Source organism: Falco rusticolus, chromosome 10, assembly GCF_015220075.1.
Source record: "Falco rusticolus isolate bFalRus1 chromosome 10, bFalRus1.pri, whole genome shotgun sequence".
NCBI lineage: Eukaryota > Metazoa > Chordata > Aves > Falconiformes > Falconidae > Falco > Falco rusticolus.
The window spans coordinates 11,591,073-11,617,725 of NC_051196.1; the positions used below are offsets into that span (position 1 = coordinate 11,591,073).

At 43.4% G+C, this 26,653-nt stretch overlaps 2 protein-coding genes across 5 annotated transcripts in view; both read right to left on the reverse strand.

Moving 5' to 3' along the window:
* KIAA1549L (KIAA1549 like) overlaps positions 1-12,820 on the reverse strand; it is a 137,275-nt gene extending 124,455 nt beyond the window's left edge. The window contains exon 1 of the mRNA XM_037403159.1: positions 12,726-12,820. The gene's annotated coding sequence lies outside the window, so the exon portion shown is untranslated. The remainder of the gene's footprint in view (positions 1-12,725) is intronic.
* Positions 12,821-17,435: 4,615 nt separating this feature from the next.
* HIPK3 (homeodomain interacting protein kinase 3) overlaps positions 17,436-26,653 on the reverse strand; it is a 113,637-nt gene continuing 104,419 nt past the window's right edge. For all 4 annotated transcript variants that reach the window (XM_037403412.1, XM_037403410.1, XM_037403411.1 and 1 more), the window contains exons 14-16: positions 23,515-23,750; positions 23,114-23,241; positions 17,436-21,455 (exon numbers count right to left, since the gene is read on the reverse strand). In XM_037403412.1, coding sequence (XP_037259309.1) covers positions 20,979-21,455; positions 23,114-23,241; positions 23,515-23,750 — 841 coding nt within the window. In that variant the 3' untranslated portion in view covers positions 17,436-20,978. The remainder of the gene's footprint in view (positions 21,456-23,113; positions 23,242-23,514; positions 23,751-26,653) is intronic.

Genomic DNA, 26,653 nt, shown 5'->3' on the forward strand with positions numbered 1-26,653 from the left:
CAGCGCTCCCCACCCTGTTCAGTGGGGATTGTGCCAACAACTAAGCAGCAAGGACAAAATGCTACATTTGCTTTGATCGCATTAAAGTCAGAAGTAGCTATTAAAAGAAGTTGCAGCAGATGACCGGGTCCAGAAGAACCACAGGCAATAAATTCACATGGCAGTTTTGTTTCAGAACTTAAGTCCTACTTATTCTTTCTTTGTCTATTCTAATTACTCCCTGATATGGAATTAATGTAGAAATCAAATTAAATGCTCAGGAAAGTGTACGAATCAGCTGGCCGAAAGAAACAACTATTAAAAACAATTCGGTAAATATGTTGATTTGGAAATGCATAACGTGTTTCTGCCTGAGTGAATGTACAAACACAAAGCCGAAATGGAGACTCGTGATGCCAAGAAAGGAGCAACCTCGCTGGGTCTTACGGAGGTGCTTGATATTGGGGTGCTGGGGGCCAGGTCTCAGTGCCCCACTGCCCCCACAGAGCACCGCTGCTTGTAGATGGAGCTGAGGAGAAAGACATTCAGCTCGATATTGCCTCTTTTCTGCGAAACCTTCCCCAAAAGCACTATTACACTGAGGTGACTCCCATGGTGAACTTGTAGTGGGGATACAGCACTTGGACTACACAGATTGTCTAGACTGAGTCAACCAAAGTTAACATAAAGTGGAGATGAAAAATTGATGTTTTACACTGAGATTAGCTCAGCAAAAGCAACCATGGGTAGAGAAATTAAGTCCCAGTAGAGTGGATAGGTGCCTTCTCTCTCCTCTGCATTTACAGGGAGAGAACTCTCCCATGATAACTGTTTCACAATAAATACATAAAGAAAAGAAATGGTTTTCAATACAGCAAGAACTATTAATGCATTACTAACTCAGCACTGGTGACGCTCCTAAAACTCATGAAATTTTGGAAGCAAAATATGCAATAACACGGATTTTAAAAGCCCAAGTTCATTGAACGCAAATGCTGCTGTCAATGCAGCGAACGCAAATGCTAGTTAAGGCAAATTAATTCTTTAAAGCTGATGACATGAATAAGCATACATAATTTTATCTCTTACAGTCTCTGTAGTAAGGAGCCATGCACAAAGCCCAGGCAGACAACAGAAGCGGTGTAACCAATACCTCCCAGACTCTCCAGTAAAGACCAGGAAGTATTTGACCTGTACCCATCCAGTACCTGAGGAGCAGTGAGCAGGCAGTCAATACAGAAAGTACTGACTATACAGAGCCCCTACAAAATGAAAAGCATGGCACATGCGGCACAATTTCCAACACGGGAACATCGCACAAGAGTTGGAAAAAGCCCAGATGAATCCACAGATGACCACGCCACAGCCCCACCTGCTTCTGGGTTGCAGAGCAGCTGCGTTTACTATTTCCTCAAGAAGGTGAAGAACCCCCCTGGTTTCCCAGCTCTGAGGATACAAACCCCCCGCAAGTGCTGGGGACCCACAGGAGACCCTCGCTCAAGTGACCTCACTAGCCTTTTTCTGGAATATTACTATGTCTTCTCTAGCAAAGGTAGCTTAACCAGTGAGCCAAAAAATACTCCTAAGAACAATTTTTACCACACAATGGGATACGTACACACTAGCAAGTACTTAAAAATAATCCCTATTATACCCCATTGACAAAAACAGGCACCAGAGTCTGCATCTAAATGTCACTCTATCAACACTGTCAGCATATATTTTAAGAACAAAAAATCCATTTTTTAATCCATTTAAAACTCCATTTAATCTAAGTTTTCCAAATCCTATTGCCACCTCAGCTGTAAGAATCCACTTGTATTAAACGGAAAGCAAATAAAGTACATTCTTTGCTCCAAAGTGAGATTGCATTTCCCTTTCACATGTGGAAATTATCAAAAGTGGTTACATTCGTCAAAAATAGTTTCCCTAAGGAGACTGTGGCATCAGCTAAAATGGCAGTCCTCCAATTGTTTACAAGAACAAATGCCAATATTATCATTGAGAGGAGTACTGACATAACAAAAGGGTTGTAAGTGTTACTCTGATGGGAATAAATCTTACTTTGTACAGGAATAGAGTAATAAAAGAGCTTTACTTTCCACTATGTAATTCTTATAACTTTTTTTTTCTTACATTTAAATAGTATCGAAGAGAAAGAACTATATTGTCCTGATATTAAAAAGACTCTAAAAGACGAAGGTGCCCTGTAATTAATAAACCTTTGTTTGACGAAGTACACATTCAGTGCTTAAAAGGCAAAACCGTGTTATTTCTACCAAGATATGCTGGAACACCCTGACACATGCACAGATACTGACAAGGTGGAATTCGCTGCTCGCAGCAAGTTTCACACACACAAACTGACTTACTGTTTACTAGGGGATGGTATGAGGTAAGAAGCATGCATTTTTTAAGTTAATTACTCCCAAACTATTTTTCTACAAAAGCAAAAGTAAGGCACAAAGCCCTCAGGAGAAGTGTCGACTACGCCCGAGTAGCATTTGGTTTTCCAGGAGCTTATTTTCCATGCACCTTCTTACAGTTTATATTCTTCTAGTGCTTATTATTCACATTTTCAATGTTCTCTTTGTCCATACAGGACTGTAGGAAATGCCACCCTGAACCAGACAGGATCCTTCAGTCTCCATCACTCGGTGCAGCCAGGCACGACCAGAGTGCACCAGACCTACATTGTGAGGGTCCTTAAAGCACCCACTTCTTGGGCTGCCAGCCCTACAGCCAGAGGGGGGTGAAGCAGCACTGACGGGTTTTGAATGAGACTTTTTTTTTTTTTTTCTCAGTTGCTGATTGTCCCATTATTCCTAGCGCTAGGAGACAAAGCAAACAAAGAACAGTATTTCTCTTTGTTCTTTGATATTGTGACATTTCAACAGGGTAAATGGGAACTGTCAAATAGAGAGTTTGATATTGATGATGACGATGGACTGGATTAGCAGGAAAACGATTTGATTAATGACGAGCAAAAGGAGGATGGAATAATTAATGCCCAGAAACAAGATTTTATGGACAATGAATCACTTTAATTTTATACTTCTATCAGACTACAAATTTGATCTAATATTCTTAGGTTTCAATGAGGCATTTGACTTTATATCTTTCATTTTGATTAATAAAATATAAAATGAATATGGTGCATATGCAGTAGATTTTAAATGATTAAATTGAGCAGCAATGCTTCTGATAGACTCCCATGGGGACTGATTCTCAGCCTTGCGCTCAACATTTTTATCAGTAACCTGGAGGAAGTCAAAACTATCTCTGATAAAAGTTCTCAGATGACAGCTGGGAAAGTGATGAACATCGAAGCAGGCAGGCAGATGCAGTCAAGTATCAGATCACACATCTGGAAATAAAGACTACAGACCAGTTTCATGGGATAACAGTGCCTGTGGAGGGGAACAATGATGAAGGGTTTTGCCTGCTGAGCAGATTGCAGCTTCCACAAGTAGGAGAAGCATTGTAGCTTCAGGAGATGTTAATCTTGCTTCTCTTGACTATACCAAAGTCTGCAGAGTAAACTTACTCTAAAAAAAAATAAATCTTTGAAGCAGAGGTGAGTAATCAGATCAGTAGGAACTCCTACAGGAGTTAATTCAACTCACATATGAGGAGATCAGCATTACAACAAAAAATTATATTACATCTGACACTGATGCCGATTTTCCTGATGAACCAGGAAAACCAGACCAGCTCTGGAGGCTGCAGTTCCAGAGGGACATCAGACTAGAAAGACTTCAAAGAGGACTCAAAAGAACGACAAAATATGTGGAAAAGATGCCTTTGACGGAACCATCTGAGAACTCAAAGCAAAAAGCAAGACTTGATCACAGTGTAGACATAGCTATGCGTGGAAAAGAGGTTTTGAAGCTCTTCAGCCTCGTATACAGAATGACTAGAAAATGAAGCGAGACACATTCAGTTTTAAAATTATATACATTTTGAAACACGATAGTAACACCTTTATTCACCAACAATTATGGCGAACTGCTCAGCCCCTGAAAAATTTTAATTAGGATGGCATAGTCTTGTAAAGGTTACCCAGAGCTGCCCCGATTGTACCAGCTACTAAAACAAAGAGAAATCTTACCACCCACCTTATGCAGAAGACAAATTTGACATCATGACTCCTTTGTGACCTAAATGCCTAGAAATCTCTAACCAATACATTTTTTTCCCCATATTCTGTACTCCTCCTTATGGCCAATCACTGCCCTACTTGCAATATTCTTTTGGATGTGAGATGCTGCAGGTGCTCAGGAACAATCCAGCCTGGTCCACAGGCTTTGTATATGCCTTCTCAGTAAAACATCAAGGTGTCTCAGACCTCTTGGTAGGTGACAAGCTGGTAAAATTACTTGTGAAAATAAGTCAATAATTTCATATTAATTGTGTGACAGGACTCCATAAGCTTTTTCTAGGTGTTTCATTAGCAAAAAACCCCAAAAAACAAAAAACAAAAAAAAAAAAAAAAAAAAAAAAAAAAAAAAAAAAAAAAAAAGAGGTATGGAAAATAATGCTTTTTTTTAATAGCAGTAGAGCTAAAACAGCATCCCATAAAATGTCTGATCAACACTCCCACTTTTTGCCTAGCAAAAGACCACTGCCTGTAGCCAATTTAGAATCCAAGCTCCACTCCTCCAGTTAAGTCAAATTTTTGGTTTTAAATAGCAATTAATTTTAGATACCAAACCTTGCATGGGGAAATATATTGATAAAATCAGCAGGTTGCAGATCAAAAAACATCTCTACTACTAACAAAGTAGTAGCAAAGTAAAAGCAAAAGCTGGGAATTTCAAGTATGTTTATGGACTGCCAATCAAGGAGGGGCAGCATTTTCAAGTCTACTTTTATGTCAATATCTAATTCTGCATCTACACTCATTGCAAAAAAAAAAACCAAAAACAAAAACAAAACCAAAAAAACCCCAGGATTTGAGACTTCCAGAGTTGGTGGGCATCAATAGAATCAGACAACCCTACCTGAGCATACTGAACTGCTACAACAATCAAGCTGTACTGGTATTTAAATCATTCTGCCAAGATGTTTTACCACAAGGTCAGAGAAGCATTTTTAAAATTACAGTATCATGGAAGTACAGAGCAGAATACGCTATAACCAAAAATAATCAATTTTAAGGATTTCTGAAAACTACCCCTAAAAATTTCAGCTTAAAGATCTCACATCAAAGACATACTACCACAACAGAAAACTGTAAACATGCATTCCCTTTCTTAACTAGCCATGACCCTTATAAAATCCAATTTTTCGTCACTGATAAATTCATCGGCCAAGGCTACTCATCAAATTAAAAGAAAACACAAAGAAAGAACCAAGCAAGTCTGTAATGGTTGCTTTTAAATCAGCTTTTCAGAACTTCAGTGACGAACAAAATCATACAATCTAAGTCCTTTTATTATTTTCAAAACAAAGACCAACTATTTGGTAACAAACTGTTCCCAAGGATAAACTTCCATTCTTCAACTCCCTTCTGACCATTTTTGCATTGGTTGCCAACATATTTTGCTGGCCTCAGTTATGTCTTTGTTTAAGAAATACCACGGAAAACTAATACATCTTTGTTTCCTATTCCTTTGGCATCTGGTTTTGACATTTTAATTTCCATGCATTTAAATGTTTAGCCTTTCTTTTGACTTACTAAATCTGTCTCTTAGCATAGTGAGTTACACATATTTATGTAACAATCTTCTTGCATTATCCCAGCTAGCAACCATATAAGGTTTGATTTACAAAATCCATACCTCTCAAACACAGAGCAACAATTTATTTACAGACTTTTTACTTATTTTCAGCTAAAAACACTGCAGTGAGATCATCGTATTGCTGAACAGCAGAGGGATGCGGGATAGTTCTGCTGCTTTTTTATTACCTGGTATACAGATGGATTTTAATTTATATTGGCTTGCTTCAGGAATTTTTTATCACCACCCATCTGCATCAGCACTTAGCAAAGCACATGATCAGTAGGTAGGTATATCATGTACAAAGACTTTCCTAGAGAGCAACCAAAATCACTAGATTCAACATAGAGGCTTTTTTGTCATAATAAGGAAAACGCGCACACACAAAGGCAATTCAGGAGATTTTTTTTTTTAAAAAAGCTACTGCTTCTTCCCCAGCTGATGCATTAAACCTGATGATAACACCTGAACACTGGAGAACATGCCCAGAAAAATTACATTTCTTGTTGCCCATCTTGCATAGTTTTTCCTCTGATTTCTCCCATTGTATTCTTCCTATTCAAAGTCAGTAGGTATCAGCCTGGGTACTTCCCTTAAAAGACCAACACCGGTACATTGCTTACAGGTGATAAAATGATAGACAAGGTATTATAGATTGTTTAGCAATGTGTGGTGGAGAAAATGTGGAAACTGGCACTGTCTTCTAAGTCTGGATGTTTATTTCCTCCATGTTCAAACGTTCTTTCATTTTTCCTTCCTTCCTCCTCCTATGCTTCCAGGATCCAGAAAGGAATTTTCCCTGATTTAGCCTCAAGATCAAATAGAAATATTATGAGTGTTACATTTGCTATACACACTGTATATACCTCATACCTGAAAAAGTAACTGTTATTTAAATATTAATAACATAGTAACTTCTTTTCACCCAAAAGGGGCCCATAGCGGTTGTATCTTCAGACTTGCGTTTTCTGCAGTAACTCCTTTAAAAGGAAGAAGTCAAACTGAGTCACTTATAGCTCCTCTTGAGAGGCCCTTAAAAGCATCACCTGTGTTCAAAGATGCACTCCAGGCACCTATCAGCATCCTATCTCCATTTCAGACTTTAAGAGCATTACCGGCCTTTCTTCTTGTGACAATAATTATGAGATGCAGATGTTCCCTTTGTATAGTTCTGCATGTATGTAGGACTGCCACTAAAATTTCAGTTCAGAGCCTGGACTTTGCTCTCGTTTGCTTCTTTTTCAATTCCAAATGTTTTGTTATGGACCTTTTCAAATCAAAAACTATTGAAAGTTATGTTTAAGGAGAAAGAAGGGAAGACCCTGCTGGTTTTTTTTCATAGCATTGGTCCATTACTCTCTTGATAAACTCTAAGGATTCATTCGTGGCATCTAAAAATTTTTGCTGTGGATCGCTGTTTTGTGTGTATTTGGGTTTTAGGCAGGGCAGGAAGAGAGTAAGGGAGGTATTGCTAAGCAGCTTATGGGGGTGAGGGTATAGGCTTCACCAACATTGGAAAGAGAGAAAGTTCACAGCAGTTGCCTGTCTCCTGCTCAACTCCTCGTGGAGCTGCCAACCTAGCCTGAATGGAGAAGACAGGGTAAGAGCGATCACGGGCAAGACCATTAGCTGAAAAACAAGGGTAAATCCTTTCTATCATATACATACGTGATCCAGCAATGACTACAGAAGCCTCAAATGCTCTGGTGACAGGGGCCACCAAATGAAGCTGTTTGAAGGGTGGATAAAGGATCATTTAGCCTAGCGTGAGCCCAAGCAGAACCCCACGGCCTCAGAGGAGGCTGCAGAGAAAGGGGATGCATCACCCAGGCCACAGCGGTGGATGTTCCTCCTTTCTGGTCCTTCATACAGCTGTGCTGTCACCTTCCCAAAGGCAGCCTCTGATCGAGCACCTCTCACTCAGGCAGGCACAGCGCTATCTGCCCGGCTCCGTCCCAATCTACTTCATCCGGAGGTTTTTTTCTATTCTTTTCTCTTTTTTGGTAGGAAAACTCCTGCGCACCTTCAACTCAAGGATACAAGTGTTATTTCCTGGAATTTTTTAAAACTAACTTCTAGATGTGTTTGCCTTTTCTTCATGAACCTGACCCCTTAATTTCTGAGTCACAACCTCAGGCACAAAGACCAGCTCTGCCAACAGTACTGCAACTGCTTCAGCAGCAAACTGCTCTGTGTGAGATGTACAGGAACTGGTTTTCCTGTATCTTCTACTTCTCTAACTAAACACCCTCATCGGGAATGTTTTTCCATGGGGTGTTTTAGCAGAGAAATGCCCTAAATCCAAAGCCCACCACTGCTATCCCACCTTGCTAGTCGGAAGGCAGTGCCTTACGAGATCAGCAGTACAATGCAGAGTCGTTCAGTAAGTGCAGTAGTTCCTTCCTTGCACCCAGCAGAAGGGAGTTAAAACAGTACCTAACCACTTAAATGCTCTTTTTATTTTTTTTTTTTAATGAAATGTTGACATGTTTGGACATTGAAGCCTGAATTCAAACTTATGCAAATATCATCGGTATTTACGTCCGGAGAAACAACCATTCCCACATGACTAAGAAAAGGCCATAAACAGAAAATTACTCCCAGCCCCCTTCCTCTTGTTCATCAACCTGACCTCAAGCAAGTGTGAAACATTCCAGAAAGTAGTGCGGTGAAGATTAGGAGGATACAACGTTTCCAATACGCTACCGGATGACTGAACGTGACTGAAAATAAGATTGGAAAGTTCTTCTCTAACCATAGGTCTCCAACAGCCAGCCAGCATTGCTTACAGGCAAAACACGGGCACCCTTCAACCTCATCTGAGATACCAGCTGCTTCTCTTGATCTACAGAGAACCATTTCATCAAGGTGGTTTCAGTATGCATGAACTTAAAGCATTCTGTACCTATCAGAATGCTAAACTCAGATTATTTATTATCAGCTAATGCAGGGAGTAACTCAGATCCAGGAAAGCAGTGAAAGAAGGTAACTTGTGACCAGTGGATCGATGCCAAGCGTACCCATCAAATCCTCATCCTCCCAAAGCAGCATTGGTTTGCATGCTCCCGGTGGCCTAACCTTTCCACCCACACTGTAGATTCCTCTTTTGTTTTGAATAAAATGAGACTGAATTTGAACTTTTCGCTGTTCTTTCGCAGGGTAGCTGAGATACCTGCACATACTTTGGTCTGCTGAGATAATCAGACAGAACGTTAAAAGAGCAACGTGACCAACCTGAAACTATTGATTTCCTAAAATGCTGGACTGGTAGTTCTGGACAGCAGCCACAGCAGGTGTCGAGTGCCTTTGTCCTCACTAATTTCCTCAAGGTGGAGCTGGATCCAGGGATCATGCCCTGGTACGCTCGCAGCCCTCACCTCTGTGGCAGCTCCTTTGGCAATGCAAACACCACACCGACTGTACGCTTCCAGATGTGCCAGTTCTGGTGCTTTTTGTGGAATTTCAGGAGCTGAGAATCCAGCCCAGGCAGCTGCCATCCATCGACAGCCGTGGTCCATAGGAGGTGGGGCTGGCATTTTAGCAGCTGGCATGGAGCACTCTCCGAGTTGTTCAATCGAAGCTCCAGCTGCGAGAAGCAGCCACTGCACTGGAGGTGTCGTTATTGTTTTTGAAATTGTTGTTAATTAAGGTGAGATCTCACTGTGCTAGTGTTCAGCAGATGTAGGAAGAAACGGACCTTTCCCTGACAAGTTCATCACTCAAACAGGCTACACAAGCAAGCACAAAGGGCGACGGCATACATAAAAGGTACATTTTAACGTTTCTGAAGTTTTTATTTCCCCAGCCCTGCCACTTGCAGCCCCTCTGATCAGTTGATTAAACTCATGGGCAACACAACTGCGAGCAATGCTCCTCTTCCTCCATTTTACTCAAACAATAGTGCCATGTGTATTTACCAGCCAACAGATCCGCTGAGACCAGATCAGCTTTCAAAGTTACACCCGTTTCAGAAACCGCCTCTCTCTCCTCCCCACCAAGGAAAATGATTGCCCAGGGTTCATGCTTCTGTTTCACCAGGGAGTTTCACCTGGCTGGAGCATGGTAGGAGTCAACCTAAAACCCCACGTGCCCTCATTTGTTTTCTGGCTCATTACTTTTGTCTTTCTTGACAGATATAGTCAGTTTAACTGAATTTTTGCACTCATTCTTCTATATTCCATCAGAAATCACAGTTCTGTACTTCTAACTAGAGTGGACAATGTAATTTTATTTTCCACCTGAATTCAGGCGGTCCTGGGGATGACATACTGAGGAAATTAATGATTAACTCTGCTCTGTCACTGAGCAGTTCTGTATGTAAGCAGCTAAAGAAGCATAAAATACTTCTGAAGTCAAAATTAAAGCTTCTCACCTGCTATTAGAAAGCTCATCACTCTGTACTCGATGTCAACAGTGTCTCAAGACACTGACAAGCACTGAGGTCTGGTTCTGAGCCCCTAACACAGAGATAACCCATCTCTCTGCTCCCACTGCCTGGTAGCCCAACGTCTCATCCTGTCAGCATCTCTTCTCGGGGAGATCTTTTCCCTTTGTCCTGAATTTTTATTGAGGTCAAAGGAAATTTTGTTACCCTAGCCATTTAAAATCGTCTCAGGGATCAGGAGACTTTTGAGTTGGCTTCTGAAGCACTAGCATCAGAGTACAACTTCTCTCTTTACCCTCCATGCCCTGAGTTCCCTGCTTCATCTTCACACACAGCAATGTCGTGTGTTGCACATAAACCCAACAGAAGAACCAAGCATTCATCTGTGAGCGTGTACAGACGGACGGACACAATTATCCCACAGATGCAAATATTCCCCAGCAGAGAAAACTGTAGTAAAAACGGTGCATGACAAATGCTATTCCCAGTGTTTAATGCATCAGGTAACGTCCCTTGGACTTCACGGCAGTAGACCTGCTCTATGAACCATATACATCACAGTCATACTCACAGAAAGCAGTAAAAGCACGTTTGCTTAACAGAAATCCAGAACTACACATAGACTGCTCTATGTAAACATACAGAAGTTAACCTTCTTAGACAAAATTAATATTCTTGATTGAAAATTTGGCTCTGCTAAGTGTTTTGCCCCTGACTTCATGGCAGACAGCATTTCATGCACTCCCTCTCGCTGAAAGGCAGAGCTTTTTCGGTTGATGGCCATCCAATTTCTGCACCTTAGCCATTGTTTACTGATAAACACTGCATAGGACTAATAAAGTTCTACCTGCAATTTCAGCTCAAAGCTATTAATTACAACAGATTACATTAATGTAACTACCCAGTTGTCTAAAATTGCCAGGCAATACCCATCAGTGACGGGATTTTCCACCATGGGTGCTATGCATACTGTTATTATGCACTTTGGCTTCTTGACACTGTTGTAGTTTCTCACCTCTTTTTTCCCAAGCTGTAGGCTATAGATACCTACAGATACGTTTTTGAACTCTGTTGGATTTCTTCACTTAACAGTGAGATGATGGCCGTGTCATAAAAGACACACAGACCACAAAGGAGCAAACAGAATAATAACACTTTTCATTCTATTCCTGAATCTAGCAATCGAGTGTGAAGGGGTGCCTTGTTGCATTGTCAGAAATACCTCAGCCTTTAAAAAGCAGTTCCAAGAGGCTGGCTAGCTACAAGTGAAGGCACATTTCATAATTCAGACATGGCACGAAACTTCATATGAAATCCAGCCTGAACTGACAAGCACAGGTGAAAATTCAGGCATTAGCCTCTGATCACGGGTCAATTTATCTTACAGAGATAAATCAAACGGCAGTATTTACACGCTCAGAACAAGTCATGAAGTATGAGGCACTGTTCCACCAGCCTCCAACCTGCAAATGAGAAACCTTATTATATTATGGCCGTAAAACTGACATCCATCCTATACGATTACTGTACATTCACGTTAACAGCTTTGAAATGTGGATCCGCATCCATACTCTTTTCTTAAGCCCATGGGAGTAATCTAGCCGTACATCCATTTTAGCCTCTTCCAATTACTTCAGCACAGCCTTAGATTATATTTGGCACCTATATCTGGCACATACAATAACTACTAGCAACAGTAATCATTTCTGCATTGAGGTCACCAGCGTATCGACTGCTGTAGGAAGTGAGGAGTGCGCAGAATGCTGCCTGGCTCAAAAAGTCAAGGGAAATCGGAAGTCTCTAACCCCGACTATAACCCCAAAATTGTAGCTCTCAGCTACATTTGAGATGCTGTGCTGAGACCTGGGCAGTGCCTGCCCCCTGCTCGCCCCTCCGTACCTGCCCCCTGCTCGCCCCTCCGTACCTGCCCCCTGCTCGCCCCTCCGTACCTGCCCCCTGCTCGCCCTTGCGTACCTGCCCTCGCCGCTCGGCGCCGGCCCCCTGCCCCCCCCCCCCCCGCGCCTCACGCAGCCCCCCTCGCTCGACACGCTCCCCGGCTGGAACAAAAGCCTTCGCCCGCCCCTCTTGCCCCGCAAGGAACGAGCCCGATCCCCGCCGGCCCGTCCCACGGGAAAGCCGCTACGCGCGTTGGCCGCGGAGGGCAGGGAGGCAGGGGCCGCCGCGCAGGCTGCCTGCGGGGAAGGGCCCCGAGCCCCCGCGTCCCCCGCCGCAGAGCAGCCCCGGTGGCGGGAGCGGCGGGGCGAGGGCGCCGCAGACAATGAGGCAGAGCCGGGCTCTGCCCGCCGGCGGTGCCGCACGGCGCCGGCAGCCCGCCCGGTGCCGCTCCCGCCGCGGCGGCCCCGCTGCTATTGCAGCCGGTGAGGCAGCTCCGCGGGCGGCGGCAGCACCGCGCCGGGAAGCCCGAGCCTCCCCGCAGGGCGGTGACAGCGCGGCTCCGTGACGGGCACGGCTCCCGGTGTCGGGCGCGGCTCCCGGTGACGGCCGTGCTCCCGGTGACGGCCGGGCTCCCGGTGACGGCCGGGCTCCCGGTGTCGGGCACGGCTCCCGGTGTCGGGCACGGCTCCCGGTGTCGGGCGTGCTCCCGCCGCCCGCCCCCGCGCCCCCGCCGCGCTCCTTACCCGGCTCGGCCCGGGCGCTCGGCAGGACGGCGACGATCCCCCCCAGCAGCAGGACGGCGGCGGCCAGGCCCGCTCCGCCGCCCGCCGGCGGGGCGCAGCGCGGGGGCGCGGTGCCGGGCGCTCGGCCGGGCCCTACGGGGCGCGCCCCGCTCCGCCCGCCGCCCGCCGCCCGCCGCCACATCCCCGCGCCTCGCACGGCCCCGCCGCGGCTCAGCGGGCGGCGCTGCCCATCGCCGCGCCGGGCTCTAGAGCAGCGGCTGCGCGGGCAGGCGGCGGCGGCGGCGGAGGAGCGGGGGGCCCCGCATGCTGCCGGCGGCTCTGCCCGGGCGCCCGCCGCGGCCGCAGGACGGCGGTGCCGGTGCCCCTTAACGGCGGCGGCGGCGCGGCCCCTCCGGCTCCGGCGCGCAGAGCGCCGCGGAAGGGAGCTTCATCCACAAAGGGCTCGCGTCGCCGCCAGTCCCGGCCCCGCTCCCCGCCCTCCGAGCGCGGGGAGGCGGGGAGCGGAGGCGGCGCTGCCGGTGCCGCGGGGACCCCCTCCGCCGCCCCGCCGGGCGCCCGGCCCCCCGCGCCCGCCCGGCCCGCTCCGCTCCGCCCCGCCGGGGCCGCTGTCGAGCGCTCGCCGGGGCAGGGGGGCCGCGGGGGCGGGCAGGGCGCCGGGCAAACGGGCGGTGCGAGGGAGCCGCGGCCCTGCGTGCCCCGGGGGCCGCCGCCAGACCCCGGCCCGAGCCCCCCTCGGCCCCGGCTCCCCCTTCAGCTGTACAGCCACGCCCGCTGGCAGGGGTCCTGTGACCCGGCAAGATTCAAACTGCCCCCTGCTCAGCCTGGGGGCACCTGCTGCCAGCCGAGGTACCGCTGGCACGTTTGGGACGCCGCCAGCCGGCCCTGGCCAGCCGCGGGGCCAGCGGCAGCCCGAGCCCCCCCTCCGCAGCAGCTCGGGGGACGGCGAAGCTGGGGCGCCCGGGGGCTCGGCCGCAGGGCAGCCACCTCCTCGGCCTCCAGCGCGTAAACCTCCCTCGGCCACTCGCTGCTGGACCTCCCGGCTGAAAAGGGAGCTTCGAAGGACTGAGGTTTGCCTCTGCGCTGCGCAAAGGCACGCCAGGAGGCCAGCTGGCACAGCAAACTGTTACGGACACCCGAGGTGAGCCCCAGCAAGAGGCAGAAGCTGCCTCGGTCACGGCCAGAGCAAACAGCACGGCAATTCGTTCAGTGTTTTCCGTGCTTAGTTTTGCCAGCAGAGGTAACGTCAGTTCTTTATTCTAATACCAGCTCTGGCACTGCTTCCTTGGGCTCTTCCACTCCCCAGACCGTGTGTGCGAGCACCAGCGCCGGCGGGAGCAGCACAGCGAAGGTGGGCTGGGGGCAGAGCGTGCTCCGGGCCCCCGAGAGCCCACCGTGAGCGGGTGCAGCACCGCCTACATAGGGGAAAGCTGCCCCGGCCTCCCGGCAGCTCCAGCACAAAAGAAGAAGTCATCTCCCTGATCAATTCCCGACAGCCAGGTTTGAGGCAGAGCAAGCCCCCGCCTGGGCTGGCAACGGCCCCCCAGCCTCTGCCCGGCTGCCCCCTGCAACCCACCAGCCTGGCGACCCACGGACACACGTTGATCCGAGCGGCTCAGCACGCCCCACGTGGCACCAGCACCGTTACTCAGCCACTAACACAGCCCATTGGTGTCATTTTACTAACTTTTCCCTCAAATAGCTAATTCATTCTATGCAAAATTAGTTTCCGCGTGATAACTGCTAATGATCATCCACAGAGAAAAGATGGCAGTTGTATGATAATTGTAGTAACACGGACAGCTTACTCATCACGCCGGATTACTTGGGGCCAACACACTTGGTGCAGGGCCCTCTGGTGGCACCTCTCGTTACCTTTAGGGAGCCCAGCATATGACTCATTTCATCATTCTCATATTTTTCTAAGTTTTGTCGTAACACAATCTTTGTCATAGATCCATCAGTAAGTGAATTTTGACAGCGATTTTTCCCGATCTAGCCTTAACCATCACAGTCCTCTCTTGATTTTCCATTATACAGCATATATGTGCATGTGTGAATGTATTATGTATAAAATACCATTTTTTTTCTTAGCTGATGGGGTTGTTATTTCAAAGGATTTTAAAAATGCATGTTTTCCAGAATGATGATGGATAGGATCTTGTACGGCGAGTGAAAAATCACTGAAGTTTTACCAAGTAACTGCAGTTAACTACTTCCTAAACTTACTTTTCCCAATCCTATTTGTTTTCCCTGTCCAGAAAGGTAATTTCAGACTCAGGGAGGGGGGGGCACCTGTGCATCCATACTTGGTGCTGAGATTTGCTTTCCTACATACGTGTTCTCCTACAGCACGCACATGCTCCGTATATATCACTATCGGGTGCTGGTGTTGCAAGCAGCCCACATACGTTGCCCCTGCATTCCTTCCCGGGGCACAGGGAGGTCAAGCGTATGTACTTCCAACCCAGTTTCCTCTCAGCTATAGAATCCTTAATGCTAGAAGGTAGCCCGTGCTGTAGGAAGGTCTCATTATGGATAGAGAATCAAGACGCTCCATGCCAGCGAAGATCTGCACTGGCTGGCCGAGACACATCGAATGCTGCTCCCCAGGACCGGCATGTCTCCTGCTGGGGAAGAGCGTAACCCCGCCGTGCTCTGTAACCATAAACCCTGCACACCCCCGCCAGAATCATGTTTGCATGGACTCTCCTACTATGTCCAAAGCACTAAATTGACATCATCTGCATGACCTTGGCTGGAATGAGTGAAACCTACATCCAAAATTGCCTTGCTTGCAGCAACTTCTCCGTGAGGCTGGTGGCAGGCCATGGTCTCCCTTTGCAACAGAACGGTTGGCATTTTTGATGTTGATGAATAAACAGGCCAAGTTTATGAACATCTCACTCCGCAAATACAACTGCTGAATGGAGCCCAGTCTCCAGGCACCTCTACCAAGAGGGTGCAGATGCTCCTAACCTGGTACTTCAGGGTTTACAGGGAAGAACCCATTCAAATGTGTATTTCAGCCTCTCAGCATGAAGCTCCATCGCTCTAACAAAGAGCCGTCCGTGCTGTTCCCCAACACAGGGGCAGCTAGAACCACCCCAGTCTGCTTAGAGCACATACCCGCCTCTCCTGAGAGATAAAATGCACCTTCTTACAGGTGAAAGGCAGGAAGATTTAATTACCATCAATCACCGTCAAACCTTATTTATGTTTTCATAGGCCTTCCCCCACGGCAGGGCATCAGACGGCCCGTTTCAGTCCCCATGCCATTCAGTGTGGGAAGAGGCAGGAGGGGCTACAGCATTTCTCTGACACCCCCAGCGTGCTGCACCACACAAGACGTGCGTGCTGAACATTATAGGCCTATAGAGAAGTTACAGCCCTTCATGCAGGGACCTGCAGTATCTCACAACCCCACCACAACTCCGACTCACATGGATTCCTGCCCCCATTCACTGCAGGAGCAGGAGTCACGGGATGCATGAGCTGCAGCGATTAATGTGAATCTACCACGATGCTCAGGGCTGTACCGCTTTGTGAGTGATGGCAAACAGTAGCTTCTCTGTTGCCACCCAGAGACCGATCATCTCTCCAGCTGAAAAGCTAAACTAATTCACTGAGGAAACATAGCATCATCCCGAACCTGTTCGTCCCGCTACAGATCTGTAGCACGCGACAGCCCCATTGATCCGACAGCTTTTCTTTGAATGAATCTATCACAGCCGCAGTATCAATTTGTCCCTTGCATCTAGTGACAGGGGAAATACCGAATTTTAAACCAGTGTTAGTCTTCCGAAAGACAGCTGAGACGAAGATGGCTTACCCATAACTGTTTGTCGTAGTCCTACCCTTCCACAGAACAGGAAAGCGCAGAGGGGACAGTCAGACAGTGTTACTAATAGAAAGCAAGAACGGAAAGGACTTCAGGCAGCACAAACCCTCTGAGAGGCTCAGCCTGCCTTTCCTTGTCAGATGTTGCCAGAAGTGGGAGTGTAAAATACACCAAGGCAGTGGCCCCGTTTGCTATGGGATATAGATACCAACGTCAGCATGCATTTAAAAGTCAACAATATCTGAGTCTAACAGCAAAGAACGAAAAGCAAGCTTAGCAACAGAGCAATAGAGGTGTCTGTAGCATTTGGACAGATGTTTTTTCATGTCGCCTCAGGTATAGCACTGTAGAAACAGCTTTGCAGACAGCACAGCCAACCTGCATTGAAGAGCGGGCAGCCGTGAAAGGTCAGTGACAGCAGCACCTCGTACTTAGCAAAGTAAAGCTTTCTGTCCATTCTGAAATATTTTGGTATCAAAAAATCTCTTGCACTGTCATTTCAGTCTCTTATATTTATGACCTGCGGCAGCACGAGCCCCCTCCTGCTGCCCAAGCAACAGTTGCCAGAGGCTCCATACGAACCTCAGCATTAGCAACACATCTGCTGGTATCTGGGCCAGATAACCTTTTCCTAAGGTTGTAAAAGTGGGACATCCAGACCAAAGAACCTTCAAGGTTTGGCTGCACCAAAGGCAGAATCTCAAGATCCTCCTAAAGAAGCCTTGAAAGTTAAAAAAAACCATAAAATTTCAGAAAGAGCAGCTTTCAAACGATCCTATCAGAATTTTAGAGCACTCCCTGAATATCTTCATCATGTTTGCCTTAACCCAGCCTTGATGTAACACAGCCAAAAAAATGAAAGCCACCAGAAGTCATCTGCTGCAATATATATTTTAATTCAAAGTGAATCTTGACAGTAATACACCATAAATTCTTATTTTGACACTCACCAAAATAGTCACCTGGAAAACCCGCTTTTTGTGACAAAGTACAGAAGGCTTGGTCACATTTAAATCACTGAGAACTAGAAAGAAATACTATCGCAAACTGTAAGAGACATTACATCCATAAAAAATTTTCCCAGTCCTCATATTGTAATATTGCACAGTGCAATTGCTACATGGCGAACTAGTGTAGCATAGAAATCCAAAGCAAAAAAAAAAAAGCCACAAGTCTACGAATTGTTAAACAGTAACAGTTCAAACTTATTAATCAAGTCTCTATCACTGGGTATTTCTAGAACAAGTCTTCCTACAGCTTGCAGTGTGATTTAACTTTTACTTAACACAAACCAAGTTCATTAGCAGTAAAACCAGAAAATTTAAAAATTAAAACCAAAAAAGTTAATACAGTAGCATATTTGACCAATAAAACACCCTGAAGTAAAGTTAAAAACTGAACACAAGAAAACTCATATAAAATCTTGCAAATTAAAGTAATATGCAGATATGCAATTCCATAGTCATGCAGTGTTTTATTTAAAAAAGGCATTAAAACGGTAACGTCTATAAATGCTTCTCAGAGGATGACTTTTTTCACAGAAAAGGCCCTCGCCCTGAAAGCTTTTTATTCTGCAGATGGGCCCCGGACACTTGCGGCGGCAAGAGTCCGTTCTCTCAGAGTGTATTGCAGGAGGGGGGGGAAAAAGTCACCTGGTATATTGAATTTAAGCTGTGGCAGGATCCCAAATACTCTGTGCTTTGAAATGCAGACATTTCTAAAGTTACAATACATAGAAAGAGCAGCAGATCTAACTTGGGGTGCACTTACAGCAACTTTTTCCTGCATACAATAGGACACTGTTGTGATATACAGATAATTGTGTCAATTTAACAAGCACGTTAGCTTAAAACCTTAAGCACAGTAAAAAGAAAGTACAGTAAATACATTAGACCTATGAAGATCCCCCTGGCCCCAGAAAAAAAATGCAGTATTTTTCTTTTGTTATCACAATACAAAATTCATTTACTCCACTTGCATCGGTGATTCTTGGTGTGTCCATTGCCTGCAATGGCGTGAGCACCAAAAAAACATCGCTTCCCAACGCAAGGGGGTGAACAGAAAACTATCTGCTGGACCATATAGCACAAGTCTGAAGTGGTCAGGTGGATATCCAATTTGAGCATTTTCTTGACTCCCCTTATTTAGACTCTATATATGTCTTGTGATAAGATTTCAAATTCATCAGGATACTCCTAGTTGCTAATGTATACTTTATATACACACACTTGTACAAAATGCATAGAGTTAATTACTAAAAACACTGAAACTTTTGGGAAAAGTTAGGTTTCTTAATTTTCAGTGTGAATAAAAATGTACTGCTGGTATTTTTATTATTTTTTATGATCTAATACTGTTGTATTTTAGTTATTACTTAAAAAATAAATCAAATGTAGGCACATTTATTTCATTCAGACATTCATTAAATAAAACACTGCTTGTGTTAGTGGAGTAAAGAAAAAGATTACCAGTTATTAGCTTATTGACAGAGTTCAACTCAAATGCTTTGCGCTCTTATTCCAGTCAACATTGCAAGGATTGTATTCCAGATTTTGTTTTAAAAAAAGTTAAGTCAAGCCTGCAAGATGCAGCTTAAGTGTCTACACAATGCCAATATGAAAACATAAAAAAATTAAGTTACATCAATACATCCACTTATATGCAGTGATGAGCTCAAAGTTAATGGAGATAAAATACTGATGCAAATAACACACCCCAAAAAAACATATGCAATCATCTTCCATCATTTACAGTATAGTAGTTACGACACTTCAAACATGAAAACAAATTAAAAAAAAAAAGAAAACAACAAACAAACCCAAAACCCGGCTTCTATTTCATGTAATTAGACTTGTACAGAAATTAGAAGGCTAAGAAAGAACTAGTTAATCACCTAATTTCACAGCTATCTGAAGTGGCAATCATTATATAGCAGCTTATCTATGATACATTCAAGATAAATGATACGATTTATTACTTGCCCATAAGCTAAAACACAGCCTCAGCTTAATACCTTCTGTAAATCCCATCTCTACACTACAGTATACTTGAGGTCTATGAAAAAGTAGCTACCTTTTATAGGAAATGGATGATTAAGTCTTTGGTGCTGCAAAAGCAACTTCATTTGAACAAAACAAAAAACGAAAAGACACGCTTCCTAAGGAAAAAAAAAATGCAAAAAGCATGTAATTTACGTCCCTGACGGAATGTATTAAATAAACAAACACCCGCAACAGGCTAAAACAAATACTATAATGTAAAAAGACTAAAATCTCTCCCATGCATAAATGAAAGATTGCACACAAAGAACTCACATCTTTTCAAGCTTCAATAGTAAATATTCTGCTACTAGTTATTAAATACTGCATGGTTTGCTCAAGCTAAGATGAAACCACATCATGGATCAATGAGCACTTGGCTTTTTCTTTCATTAGCTAATCAGTCATGCCTATCGCACCTCTAAACATTTTATTATTTCCAATTAGACAAGCACTTTTAAAATAAAACTACTTAGGTTGTATTGCAGTTCAATTTACCAGTATGAAATACCGTGTTGTGTGTCACTACTCAATAGCTACTGAATCAACTCTTCTTAAACACTGCTAAAGTCTTGTCTTGAAGCTAGACCGTTCTGGGGGAAAAATAAGACAGCAAAATTCGGCTACAGCAAAACATGCTGCCCTCTCGATAAGGAAAACACACCCAATACTAAAATCATACCACACAAAACCCAAAATGAGTATTACACTATCAAAAAATCAGCAGATCTGAATTTTAAGTGCTGCAGTCCTCAACATTTATATATAAGTAATAACATTAACAACCTCAAATATTTAAGGCACTATGTGTGGGAACAGTTTACAATGCAGCTGAGATTATTAGGACAACAACATTTAAGAGCAATGTTTAGGCTTTTTTTTTTTTTCCCATGCAAAAGACACATGCAATGTGAAGAACAACAGCTCAACTTTTAGATAAGTGACTCAACATTTAAACACCAAGATACGCAATACAAACAAGTTACTTCCACACTGTACTGCTGACACATGTGCATCTGTTGCTCTAGTTCTGTACACTGAATGGCTTCCCAAATGTAGACGTGTCTTGCACTAGTTAGAAGGCAATTTTATAAAAAATAGCAGGAGCAAAACCAGATTTCTGCTCCCATAAGTCACCTGTCTAAAGTTACTATATAAGAAGATAACATGACCAAAGACAAGTTATACCAAATGTGCAAAACACATTAAAAGTGAGTTTTTTTAAAGCTCAGAGTTGTTTAAATTGCACCCAAGTCTACATGATTCAAAAAAATAATTTTCCTGTTGTGCCATGGCTAATATTTAATAAATACCATGTTTCTTCTTAAATCAAACTTCTGTATCATTGAGCTTCCTCAATATACCGTGTTTGAGTTCTCACATGAATGGATACTGGCTGAGTTTTGTTGGACTCAATGGAAATCCTGTGAAAGCAGGAGATGCTGCAATGTACGAATGCGGTGGAAAAATTGGTTTGTACTGAGTCTGATGAATGGTTGGGGAAGGTAAGAGACGGGGATTTATGCCAACTGGAACTTGGTGTACTATACCACTGGGATGAGAGAGATTGTACGTTGGGTGTTGTAACAATGGTCTTGAGGTACACGGCGAGGCAAGGAGGTGGGCAACAGGTGCAGCAGTACTAAGGGGTGCCGGCGACGGGTACGGAAGAATAGCAGGCTGTCCTCCGAGGTGGGTGCTTCCAGAGAGATGCGCGTGCACGGTAGTGTGATTGGGACTTCCTTGCGGAAGGGAGAAAGCGTGACCAGCAACGCTGGCTGGGATGTAAGCCTGCTGCCTCCGATGAGCATAGTTTCCATTCCACTCCTGCGGGCCAGATCCAAAGTGCTGAACCTGTCCACACATAGAAACAGGCAGGTCTTAATATTTCCGAGTATAAAAAAAAAAAAAAAAAGTTTGAAAAATGGAATAATGCACTAAAACTAGTCAACTTAAAAATCGAGAGAAATATAGAGACAGGAATAATTAAATGCTTAAACAAAAAAAATAATAGTAGCTATTTAGATAGTAGCACAGACAGGAAATCTGACAATAAGAGATGGTAAACAGAACACAAGTTATTTTAATGCTCTTGCAAAAAAAATTAAAAAAAAGAAAAAAGATAAAATGCCATGCTGGGCTGTTTTAACAGAAATACCATGTATCACATGAGCAAGGTGCTTATTCCACTCTACTCAGCACTGGCTTGGCATCAATTGGAAGTGCTGCATTCAGTTTGGGCACCATAATGAGGCACAAAGAGGACAAATAGGAGAGAAATTTTAGAGGAGAGCAGAAAAAATAATAAACGGATTGAAAATATCTGAGACAACTAGGCAAACAGAAGTCTAGGGCTATGATCACAGGAAGATGTGGCAATCGTTAACAGTTATAAAGAGAAGGACTAAAAATCAATTACTCCTCTTAAATGAGGCAGACTACAAACTACATAGGGCATCTACCAAAGAAGGAAGGATCAGCATAAATTTTTGTAATGAAAACAACGTTCTACACTTTCTGCCAAGAGGCTGAGGAGCTGCAGTCATTGAAGAGATTAAAAATTAATACTATGCTGATCATATTAAGGTTTGATTAGAATTAATTAAAGCAGTCCTTCTGCATAATTGTGCAGAAGGGGAGACTGTGTCACCCACCCAAATGTTTCTTTCAACATAAACTATTCAAGTCATTAATGGTAAATCCTCTTATCTACACAAAGCATGCTTGGCATTTAAGTATTTAACTTTAAATTTAATATTTGCAGTTACTCTGCAAGACTTACACAAACAGGTACTGCTCTTAGATTAAATATACCTCCAAGTATCTAACCAAAAGCTCGACGCAGCTACAGCTCTAAATTAATTAATTAAAAGGGGCTTAAACTTGATGTCATATGTCAACTTCAGTTCTCAGTCACAGCAGACACATTTACTGTGTTGTTGGGTAACAATAAAAGTAGCTTTTAAATCAGTTTTGGGTATCTGCCAACACTGTGTTGAACTACCATCACAACCTCTTCCCCCCGCAGCTTCACTACCTGGCAGCAAAGGTAAGAAACAGTTGGGCTGGCTAAGCTCTACCTCATCCTTGGATACTCCAATTCCAAGCATTTTCATGCACACTGCTAACAGAACAAGGCTGAAATATAGCTATATTTTTTAACCGCACACGACGAGAACTTTAGCATCGGGATGCAGGGAAAAAAAATTGCTAATGTATTTTTCATTTTGTTTCCTGCTTTGATTTTGTGTAGGCACTGATAATTTCCCCAGTGAGGCTTTTCTATCGTTTTTAAAACTAAAGTCAGCTGCTTTAAGAAAATGACCGAAAGTGAAAGATACTTATGACTTGCCCAGTAAGTTGAAATCCATTTTTCAAGATTTGAACACTTCTGTAATCAAGCTGCTGAAAACCTGCAGTTGCCATTGACAGCAATTGAAATTGTGAGCATTCAGCATGTTTGGAACCTCAAGACAGAAAAATACTACTTAGATGTGAGTAAGTACACATACCTGACTGAAGTTTATATGTTGCTGATGGAATGCTGATGTCAGTTTTTGCTGACGGTTTCCTACAATAGAAGACTGGTTTATTCTTCCCAGGACAGACCGGCCCTTTTTCAGTGGCTGGCACGCAGCATCTTCCAAGATATAAATGAACAATGTTATGTTTTTGTTGTCACTGTTCTCTTCTAACAGAAGTTAGACAGAGTTTCATTTGCTTCAGCATACAGGAAGAAATAATCAAATAATCCACTAATTAAAGTCAAAAGATACCAAAATTTAGAAGCATTTATTACAGATGAGCAGTTATACAAGTAGGTCGAAATCTTCATATGCATGGCTATTGAATAAATATTCAAATTCCTATTCTTATCTGATGGTATAGAAAGAAAAAATCCACCTGAACTTACCTGTATTCACCATCTGTTCATCGAGATGTAACCTGTTTTCAAGCCTCATTGGTGGTACCACTACAGTGCAAACAGCTGATTTGGCTTCAGGATTAACGGATGCTCTTGTTTCCTTATTTTTATTGGTATTAGCTACGAAGCTATTTTCCACAAATGGGCTGTCGTGTCCTGAAGAGTCCGAGGCTGGGGAACCATCCACTGTATCGCATCCACTTTCCTGTTCATCATCTGACATACTATCAAAAAAATAGAAAGTATTTACATGGAAACACATACATTTTCACAAAACAGATGCGTTTTATTAGATTACCTCACAAAATTTATGGAAGTGAAGCTACTCAAAGGTGGATTAAAATGTTACATTTTAATTGTACGAAGACAGACATTTGGATGGCAGGTCAATATTTGAACTCATTCTATCCATAAATTGCAAGGCTCAGAGCAAGGAGATAACTTCTACATAAAGACTTAGATGTGTAACCCGACTTGCACCCACTTTGTGATTACTTTTTAAATAATCTTGTACTTACAAGCCACCCAAAATTTAGATTATTCGGTCAAATAAAAGGTTATTTTGTTTCTTCCTGAATCAAAACATAAAAGGTCTCTTGATGGTTACTATGCTAGGAAATGAGAACATACCAATCTAATTTCCTTCTAGACATCAGCCACATCCCACAGTCGGCAAAAAGCCATCCCTGGGGCCTGGGAAAGTCAGGATGGGATAGAGCGTGCTGAGGAAGCAGCCTGCACAGCCGCAGGAGCTCCCTCTCATCCTCATATCAACCACCAGCAGCTACACTAGACCTTATCTACTGAAAAACTGGGTCTCTCTGAAGCTGCTCCAGAGACAACTGCCTGCACGTGACCGACAGACTTTTTTTTAATTTTTTTTTTTTACAGCTGTAGATTAAAGAGACAAATGCAACCCTCTGTTTACACAGCAGCTATTTTGGCATTTGTGCTCTGTGAAATCCAAGTGGTGCAAACTCATTTATTCAACCACTGCTTTCACCAAAGCAGCTGGAAGGGAGCAGTGGAGAAACCAGCTCATCATCATCATAATAATAGCCTTTGCTAACATTTATTGAAGCTCCATGCTCATATCCGAAGAAGAAAAGGCTGAGAAGATGGTAAATGCTGCCAGAAGCAAGACCAGAGTTCAATCAGTGGAACCAAAACCGAATTAACTTTTAGGCAGCAAATAGTAAACAACCTGGGAAACTCATCTACAATGAGGTATACAGCCAGCAAATACATTCATCTCATTTACGTATTCACTGTTACACAAGCAAAAGGTACATCACAGACACATCGCTAATAACAAAAAAGAAATTTAACTAGTCCTCTAACAGGGACTGTGCCAGGTATGGATTATATAGATGGCTTGATGCATCCTTCACTGAACGGACCTAAAATGAATGGTATGGGGGTGATGAATAATTAAGTGTAGATGCCACCAAAGTTCCCAGTTAGGGAGGATGGACATGAGAATTAAGAATTTCTATCAGCTAGAAAAACATGAAAACCCCAGTTTATATCAAAACCTGGTGGAATACACATTCAACACATGCAAGAAACGGCAGTGAATTCACTAACCCCTAAACATATGGTTAAGTCCTTTGGTGATTTTATAGCTAATGTAACATGTCCTTATAGCATGGTAAATAAATTAAGACAATACAAATAAAACCATTTATAACATCTATATTTTTATGAAAAGTACTTTGACACTACGAGGACCAGCACAAAAACCTGAAGTCTCAGTCAAGAGAGCTAGGTAATTCTGAATAGTTTATTAAGTAACAAACAGTGATAACTGTGCCAGCAACTGAGCAATTAATTGTATTTCTATATTCTTAACTTTTGATTCAAGTTACTAATTGTGCGACAATGTAAGTTAAATGCTAGTGAAACCTGAATCTGACGTGCTCCTCTGCTATCGACATAAAGTTGACTCACAGAGGGGAACTGTATTACAGGTCAGTTCCTTGCAATTCAGTGAAAACACTAAAATCAAGCAGTCTTTATAAAAACTTGTCTGAAGTTTTGAATGTTCTGATATTAAATAAAAGCATAAGCAGGACTGACAGTGTTAACTATCAACTGGTAAGAATACCTGATGCCTCCCAGTATAAAACATGTCTTGTTACCTAAATCTTTACTAAAATTTACCCATTTGAATTTAAATTCCTCAAATGCGTCTAGTTATTTTCTTGTTTTACTGTTAGAAGTGACAAACACTTGAAAACAGGATGAGGGAAATCTACCTGGTTTGGTCCATCTCTATAACTCCAGCAACTTTTTATTTTAATATCGTCAAAGTCTCAGAAATGGCAGAAATTTGTCTGGTATTATCTTCCACATCAAGTTAATCTCAAAAAAATGAAAAGTCTATCCATGTGCTACATGACTGTACTTCTGCTATTGGATCTAGCAGTTGTGTCTGCAGAATGAGTTGAATCAGTTTAGTAACTTAATAGAAAACTAATCCACCCAAAAAAACCATGTGGCTGGATTAAGCATAACACCAAGCTGCATCTTGAGTAAACAAAACTTTTCCTCTTGTCCTAGCACTCACCGTATGATACACGTCTTGTCCTTAACAATACACCTTCCCAGCCCTGGACAGCACAAAGAATAACAACGCACCCCACCTTTCAGTGTATTCAGTGTCCAGTGCCGCAGAGATTTGGTCACTAAAGATTTCAGGCCCTACAGGATACCAAATGGATGTCAAAGCTGTTCATGCACAAGTTTTTGGGGTGGTTTTTGGTTTTGGTTGGGTTTGTTGGTTTGGGGTTTTTTTTGTTGGGTTTTTTTTTTTATAGAAAAAGGATTGTGTTTATATTAACAAAATAATTTATATAGATAAATTATCCATTAAAAGTATCATTAAATCAGGCTGCCCAAAATTTAAAGCATATAAAACTGCCTGCACAGACCAGCAGTTCCATTGCCTTGTCAATACATGTTGTGATGGAATCTTTAATTACTTGAAACGAACCTTTTTTTTTTTTTCATCAAGACTTCAAATTTTACTCATTTTGCACAACAAAACTGCTCTGAGTTTGAATCACCGTCTTCTATATAGAAAGCTATTCTACAGAAAATAGGAAGTGAACTGTAGAATAAAAAT